This window comes from Apis dorsata, unplaced genomic scaffold (assembly GCF_000469605.1).
Source record: "Apis dorsata unplaced genomic scaffold, Apis dorsata 1.3 scaffold_919, whole genome shotgun sequence".
Taxonomy (NCBI): Eukaryota; Metazoa; Arthropoda; class Insecta; order Hymenoptera; family Apidae; genus Apis; species Apis dorsata.
In genome coordinates this window covers 127,418-136,156 of record NW_006264030.1, presented here as the reverse complement: position 1 = coordinate 136,156, position 8,739 = coordinate 127,418, and the positions used below count along the sequence as shown (strand labels likewise).

The following is an 8,739-nucleotide window of genomic DNA, read 5'->3' as shown; positions in this document are numbered from 1 at the left end:
TATATATATATATATATATATATATATTGTTAAATTGTTTTTAGAAATAATACGTTTTACAGTGAAATTTTTAATAGGTCATAACGAGTTTTATCGTTTTATTAAAAAAAATTTTACAAAGAAAAAAAAATAACATCGTGGAATAAATTAATCTACAATCTTTTCAAAACCTCTTTTTATAACAATTAAATAACCTGTTTCCCTACAAAAGGATATTTTTAATAAAAGGAGAAAAACATATTAAAAATAGATTTTTTAGAATATAATTCTAACGTAATATTTATATTTTTTATAAAAATAGTTGATTAAAAATAAGCTCGACCACCCCCTATAGAAAATACTTGACGACTTCTTGAGAGTTGGTATTCGTTAATATTAGTATTAAACGACAAGGTATTAAAAGGCTTAAAAGATATTAATAGATACAAAATTTAACGGCGGACATGGATTTTTTTATTGATTTAGAAAGATGAGAAATTTTTCCAAAGAAAAAATTTTTATAGTAGGTAATTTAAATAATCGATAAAACTTATTTTTTAAACGAAATTCAATCTATAATCGAAAATACGTTTTTAATCGATGTTTTTATCGATTTTATCGATTTTATCGATGTCATTGAAATATTTAGAGTTAAAGAATTAATAGATTCGCTAACTCTGATTTTATGAAGGAAATTAAACTTAGTTTTAATTAACCTATTCAATTTTAACGAATAAATTAAAACGAAATTTTAATTAATTAAATTTTATCGTCAATTCGAAATCCATTTACATAATATTAAGTGGATTTCCCTACGTTAGATATAATGTAAAAACTAACTATCTATCTTATAGACCAAACACAGCGAAGAATTTAATCTCGTTAATTCAATCGAATTCGATTCGTACAAAATTATACATTTCGTGCCTATCAAATATCCAATTGACTCGAATCGGATTCAAACGACGAACAATGTTAGCGCAAAATTTCAAATCTTGCGTTATGTCGATTAAAACTTAGTTCGTTCAACTTTGAATATCGAATGCATTTGTTTTTTTTTTCTTTTCATTCTCTCTTTCTTCTTTTAATTTTCCAACGGAGAGATCTATCTAAAAAGAGACGCGCGATTTTTTCCCCAAAACTTATTAAAACGATATTTTTCTCGATACTTTTCTTCACGACTCTCGAGAGATTTTTCGTATGACAAATAGAGACCGTTATCTCGTCCCTGAAAAGAATGGTTTCTTTAAATTGAATGGTATACACGCGTATCGTTGTATTTGTAGATAGCCGTGGTTGGATCTGAAATACCATTTGCTTGAAATATTTTATTTTTCCCGGTTTTATTCAACACGCGCGATAAATGTAAGAAATATTTGTGAAAAGGATGAGATGAAAAACTATTTGTTTTTTAATATCGTTGGAAACGAAGAGATCGACTTACGATAATGTTTGCTCGAATACGAAGTGAAAACGCTATTTGCAGACGTAACGTTTCACAGATTATTATACGCGTTTAAATATGTCCTTTCCATTGAATTATATTTTATTTTTATCTTATCATACCTATCTATTTCGATATCTTTTCACCGTGATCGTAAGATACATAAATTATTAAACGTTTTATTCGAAGAAATGGCGTTATTACGACAACATGCTGTCGGCACCAGGTATTTATCGTTAATTTTTCCTTCTTCTTTTTTTATTTTAAAAATTGTAAAATGCTGTTTAAAGTTGCATCAAAGTTGTCTATGGGTGGAAGCGTAACATCTCGATTCGTGTTCCCATTCAAAATTGATTACTTAATTTTGCGAAAATTCGACAAAACTCCTTGTTAGTAACGATTTTCGATAAACATGTTTGCACCGAGGTACAAGAACAATTCTGAATTATTAACATTCGATTCGATTATTCGTTGAACCGTGAGAATCGAACCTTGGCGAATCGACTCCGTGATTTTGATCGATATCACGATGCATTATGAGGAAAATTTTGCTTAGGTAGATTCGCGGATTCGATCGAGCGCGTAACGCGTGTCTATCAGCGTTCTATCGACCACACGTTTGCTCGTTTTGCAACTGCTCTCTCGGTTATTATCTACTTACCATTACCTCTTTAATATCTCGATTCGGATCGTTTCGTTTCATCGGATCAAAAAAAAAAAAAAAAAAAAAGAAGAAAAAAACGAATCATCATCACGCATATTAATATTTTTATAATTACTCGATCCGATTTTTTCTCCACTTTTTTTTTTTGTAAAAATCTTAAACTCGACGGCACGAAATTCACGAAGAACGATTCAAGGTTATCGAAAAACGATAACTTTCTATATTTCGTTTTATTCTCTCTTTTTCTCTACGTTCGTAATAAATAAATATCGGCGGTTCTTTGGCCGAAGTAAAAAGTTCTTTTACCCAAATTATACATCGATGGAATATCTCGGAATGGGATCAAACTCGCAACGCGGTTTAAAAACAAATTCGAAAAAGGAAAAAAAGAAAAAAAAAAAAATGGAAAAAGAATCGAAGAAACGTCCCGGTGAATTATTTATCAGGCATGTACCGGGTGAGATATTGAAATAAGTGCAGCACGCGACGATGAATTGGCGTTTTATGGATGGGTTGCTCGTGTATCCTTGACCATAATTGTCCTGTGTCCCTTCGTGTATACGCATCGCGAATTCCGCCATACATTACGATGCAACGTGTCTCACGCGTCGATATAAACGAACGCGTTCTACCGTTCCGTCGTTCACTTTTTTTTTTTTCTAGAAAAGGAAGGAAGGGAAGGAGGAGGAAACGAAAAAAAAAAAAAAAAAAAATTACGGGTAGAAATAATACAGCGTGGCGAGCGAAACGTTGCGAAAATTGCAACCCATTCGGCAATTACGCGATCGCAAGGAACGAAGCTTGAAAAATTTCTCATGTCCCTTAATTACGTTTTTTCTCGAGAAATTGCTTATTTTTCTAGATCTAGATAGTAGAGATTTCCGGTTACTCGTGTTTTAAACTCGTGCCGGATCTCCGTTTTATTAATATAAGTCGAAAAGTTTAAAAAGATTTACTGAGAAAAATAATACTTTCGAAATGATTACATATATATATATATATATATATATATCTGATCAAATTTTGTTCTTTTTGTTACAGGCCTAGCCCGCGTGAATTACAGGACCCGCTTTGGGTCAAAATGAGTGCGATTACTGGCAGCATCAGCAAAAAAAGAAAGAAATCAGATGCCAAGCCTCAGTCGCAAATGTAAGTATCGTTATCGAATTTTAATATAATTCCGACCGATATATATATATATATATCGATTTATCGTAACATCGATATGAGAAATTAGTACGTAATTTGAAGTTGGTTTGCATTATCGGTGAAGATCATTCGGTGGAGGAATTTTAAAAGAAAAGAAAGGAACATGTTCCGCTATCGATATCATCGGACCATCTAATGACTCATACAGACGTATTTATACCAGTTCGTACACTAGACTAGGTAGTTAGAGATAGTCGAATTACCCGTGCCAGTATATTCGGTATAACCTCTGTTCCCAAATAACCGTTTTCTCTTCTTTATTATCTATCGCATTTCCCTTCGAAAAATATTTTTCTTTCCTCTTTCGTCATCGTAAACTCTATTATCGTAAACTCTATTTCGTCATCGTTATTCGTATATTCGTATATCCTTTTCCCTGAGAAATCAACGAGAATCCCAAGTTACGTTCGATCAATCATAGTTAAATTCGCGTAATAAATGGTTATAAACGAGCGCGTATACTTCCGTACTTTTATTGGACTCGAGTCCTTTGCATATTCATCGACCGTGTTATATGCGTAAAAAGCGGCCGTAATTATCGGACTTAAACGCGATAAGTAAAGCGAACGTTTAACATGTAGCATGGGTCCATTTTAATTTGATACCTATCTAGTTCGTCGGGAAGTTAAATCATGCGTATCCGCTGCTCGTGTCAGTGTCGAACCAGTGGTTAGTTTTCGAACCGATAACAGCTCGCTTCGCTGCTTGCTTCGATGAAACAACAGATCATTGAAAAATTCTTTTCGTAACGTAACGATGTATTTCGATTAATCATTTTGGGGGAGCCGAGAAAAAGAAATGATAACGATTATTTTTCCAACGAAACGTCCAGAAAAAGGAGAAAAATAACGAATCTGTACACGAGTTTTACACGTTTGATATTATTATTTGGAGATATTTATTTCAAATAACGAATAATTTTAGAGATAATTTTTAATAAACGATTTATCTATATTTTTGGGAATCGTCATTTTTGAAATCGTGCTTCGATCAAATCATGCTTGTATGATATACGCTGCCGTTTCTCAAAGAGATCCAGAAATCGAAATAAGAAGTTTAAAAAAGATTATATCTTTCTTAGTTGATTAAATCGTGGGCAAGTTCTAAAAATTGAGTAAAAATAAATAATTAATATTAAGCATGGTGGAAGAGGAAAATGGTAATTGCGTTTTACGATATATAAATTAAAATGCATCCACGGAGAAAGAATCTTTTACCATTTCTGAACGATTGGAAGGTAGCTTTATTCATCAACGAACCAAGTTATTTATCCGTAAAGAAAATTAATTTTCGATATACGTGTAAATTGTTTATTTATATTTTGTTTCCGTCCGTTTTTTTCCCCCTGTTCATAGTTAGCGCAAAATTGCTTAGTAGGCAATTACGCGTTAAAATATATTGAAACGAAAACGTCGAATGAAAAGGATTGTTGCCAAGAGCAAAAAGCGAATTCCAATTAATTCAGCGACCAACTAAAAAACAACTGTTAAAAACGTTTTGAAATTTTTCATTATTCGAAAATAGATTTTTTTTTTTTTTTTTTCTGCATATTTAAACGTACAAGAAGAGATACTATTCTCTCGTTCACGTTTTTATATCAATTTCATTTGGAAAAAAAAATGCGCGCTTTTTATAAATGCGTGTTTCCTATTATTATATAAATAAGTCAAGGTATATTGTGTTTCACGATATAATAAAGGAAAAATATCATTTTAACGAACAAGACAGAGAATATAAATCTATATAACCACTTATCTATTCGAATCATAGCAATCGAATCGAACGAATTATTATCATTTTCACAAATTCACGATGGAAATATTATTATCGGCTTATCGGCTAATCGTATATAAAATCGGTTCGTGGTTTCACAAACGTGTAAAAATTATTCGGAATTTAAGGGTTAAACTTTTCGTGTAAAATAATATTTAATACGCGTCAATTTAAAGACTGAAGCTAGTCGAATACTACACATCGTGATCGTGATTTTTTAATCAATCAATTGCTCTTTCGTATCGTTAAAACCGAATTCTGCGTAATTCTACGTTTTATAATCACGAATCCGAAGAATTTGTCCACCTGCAACCTAATAAAAAACAACACGGATGGTCAACAATCGTATAAATTTTCGAATGCGTCAATGTCGAACGTGGAAATACATCGATGTATCAATTTTCCTCGAACCATTCGTTCGGATTCGACGAATCGATTACGTTCGCGTGCAAAAACGTGCAAGAATCATCCATCATTCGTGCTAGGAGCGAATAGTTTTTAATCGATTTCTTCGTCATCGTCTCGGAATTAATTTATCGATGGCCCCGAATTTTTAAAAAAAAATCTGTCGGCTTATCAAACGTTATCTGAATCAATTCTGGCGACAACCAGATCCCCCGACTGACGACTGGAATTTCGTATATTGCGAGCTCGCTATCTACGATTTCTGATTGCGCGTGATTACGTTTCGATTTTTCTTTAAAAAGAAAAAAAAAGAAAGAACGATGAAGAGGAGAGAGAGAGAAAAAGAGGGAATCAGAGAGAAAGAAAGAAAGAAAGAAAGAAAGAAAGAAAGAGAGAAAGAGAGAGGGAGAATCCCTGTAGAAAACTCGAGAGATGGCGAGAATCCGATCAGGCAACTGGATTCGCATGAAAATGCGGCCTTTGGCAAAGTGAGAGTCACTGTTCGGCGACGTGACGTCAACCAAGGTCAACCGAACGTTTCAACGGGACTGAAGAGTTGATTCAGCATCTAGCAATTTTCTTTCTATGAAATTGGCCGAGCGAACGAGACTCGAGTCGAGATCCGTTCGAGGGGGAAATGATTTCCGGAATGCGATGCGATGCGATCCTCCATGTCCTAATTTTCTTTCGCATGTTTTTCCCCCAAGTTGACGCGCTTCTTTTCGAATATATTTTCGAGTATATTATTCTTTGAAACATTTCTTTCTCGATCGTAGTTTGCCAGTTTATCCTCCCGAAGATTTAATCTAATAAAATTTCGCGAACTTTGCCGATGGAGTGTATAGCGAATAGAGGAGTCGCCGAGTCGATGGTCCGAAATTACGACGAATTTTGAGATAGGATTGATTTTTTTTTTCTTCTTTCGATCTTTGAAAATAAAAATTGTTCGCTTTTAATATTTTATTCAAGTTGAAAAAGAATTTTACCGTACTCTTTGTAATATTTTTTTTTTTTTTTTTTTTTTAAAGATAAAATAGACGGTGTAAAATAGACGGAGTAGTAATCGAAGATAATACGACAAATAGAGCAGGCTTAATCGGAAGAATAAATCACCATTGAAATGACAATATCCACTTGTGGGAAATGGCAATTAAGCGCACAGGAAGCCTCCCGTGTAGAACATAGTAATCAATGCTAGAGGCAATTTATCCGAATATTAAAATGTAAAACTTAAATTCCGGTTATTCCAATATTTTGTATCGTTTAGAATCAAACGATTAATCTCGTATTCGTATTTTTCTTCTTCTTTTTTCCCGTTATCCATGAATGTATTAAGAATAGTTAATTAAAAAAAAAAAAAAAAAATATTTCTTAGCTAGAAAGATAGAAAGTGATTCTATAAAAAATCTTTTATGGTGTTCAACACCGTCGAGAATTTTAGATTTCCCGTAAAACTTTGAAAACGGGTCAAAAAGTCGTATCGTTCAATTATGGAAAAAGTAGCGATTGCGATTAAAATATTTCGAAAAAATATTTTTTCCTTCTTTCTTCTTTCCTTTCCTCTTTCTCGTTTTATTGTTAAAAAAACTTGATTATTCTCCAGTGAATAAAATAAAACAAAGTTTATAGCACAAATTTTTAATTTAATTACTTTAATATCGTTTTCTATATTCGTTTATTACAAATGCGATCTCTTTTAAATAAAAAAAATTCGAACGAATATCTACGAATATCTCTCGTGCTTGAAAAACGTGCAAGATATGTTTATCTTCGTTAATCGTTGATCAATCGTTTCGTTTCGTCGATTAATTAAACGGATTTTCGATTTTAACGTGGAATAATGATTTGATACGTTCGATTAAATGAAAGGGCGAAAAAAGGAGAAGAAAAATTGGAATTTTTGAGGAAGAAAGTTACGTATGTAAGAATAAGGAATAAGAAGGATCGAACGATCGAATGATCCGTTTCATTTTGATTGTTTACAGTAACAAGTGCCTTAACGAAAAAAGACGACGGAACCAGGAGAACCTGTTTATCGATGAGCTTGCCGAGCTGATTTCCGCCACGGACATGAGCTCTGGCAAGACTGACAAATGCCAGATCCTTCAGAGAACCGTCGACCAGGTAAGAAGACAGATCTCTCTCCACCGTTTCTGCCTTTCAAATGGTTGATCGATAAACTCAACGGCGCGAGTCCTTCGAGATCCGATCGAACAACGTGTCATTTTTTTACGACATCCACCGTCGTACGTAATCCTCCAGCCTTTCCTTCGCTTTTTCTTCGAGAAAGAAAATTGCCCAATCCCTTTTCCATTATATTTAACAACGATATAACGGTGTTTAGAAATATTTCTATCCTCTCCCCGTTAAACATTTTATCTCCTTTTATTCGTTTAACATTTGATATATAAAACGTAATTCGTTCTTTTTTTTTTAATCCTTTTATGTTTATTATTATCAAAATAGAAGAAACGAAAACGCGTAAAAAAAGAAAAGAAAAAATAGATTAAATGGATTAAATCTTGATTTGAAAATAACCTTCCTACAATTTTTCCAGACACAACACATTAACACCCAATGGTTTAACAAGCAAAATGTTACCACAACATTTGTTACATCACCGAGGATAATGTTGCAATTTGTTCCTTCCCGATCCTACCAACCTACAACGAAATCTGAAAGAAACGGAAGCGAATCATTGTTAAATCAACGAAAGAGGGTAGCGTCAAATAACGGAAAATAGCGTCGAGTAGCAGAGAGTAGTTGATTATGCGCGTTATGAAAAAAAAAAAAAAATAATAATAATAATGATAATGTGGATAATTCTCATCGATGCAGCTATTCCTTCGTTTTTTAACGAAACAATTTTATTTCCAATTTTTAATTTCTAATAATCGTTACAATTCGATCAATTCTCGGATGATAATAATACGATTTATTTTTGTATCCGTTTTGTTCCGTGGAAAAAAGGAGAAAGAAAAGAAAGGAAGGCGCACAAAGTGCGGCTTTTTTTTTTTATCCTTTTTTATCCTTACAATAATGCGAGAAAACGAAGCGGAACACGGTTCCCCCCCGTTGTGTCGCAAGCGTTCGTTCGATTTGATGTAAATTACACGTCTGAATATGGCAAATTTGAAAGAACGCGAGAACATTTCGTTTTTTCTTCATTCTCTATAGAAAATTTTCTTCGTAATCGGTCTCGTCGTTCGTTTTTCTCCCTTTTATCCTCTCGTCAATCTCGTTGATTTTCCGGAAAGAGAGAGTA

At 33.1% G+C, this 8,739-nt stretch overlaps 1 protein-coding gene across 1 annotated transcript in view; it reads left to right on the top strand.

Annotated features, from left to right (window-relative positions):
* Positions 1-1,155: 1,155 nt before the first annotated feature.
* Positions 1,156-8,739, top strand: part of LOC102680824 (nuclear receptor coactivator 3-like) — a 40,390-nt gene continuing 32,806 nt past the window's right edge. The window contains 3 exon segments of the mRNA XM_031514171.1: positions 1,156-1,649; positions 3,129-3,236; positions 7,460-7,598. Of these exon segments, the coding sequence (XP_031370031.1) occupies positions 1,615-1,649; positions 3,129-3,236; positions 7,460-7,598 (282 nt within the window). The 5' untranslated portion in view covers positions 1,156-1,614.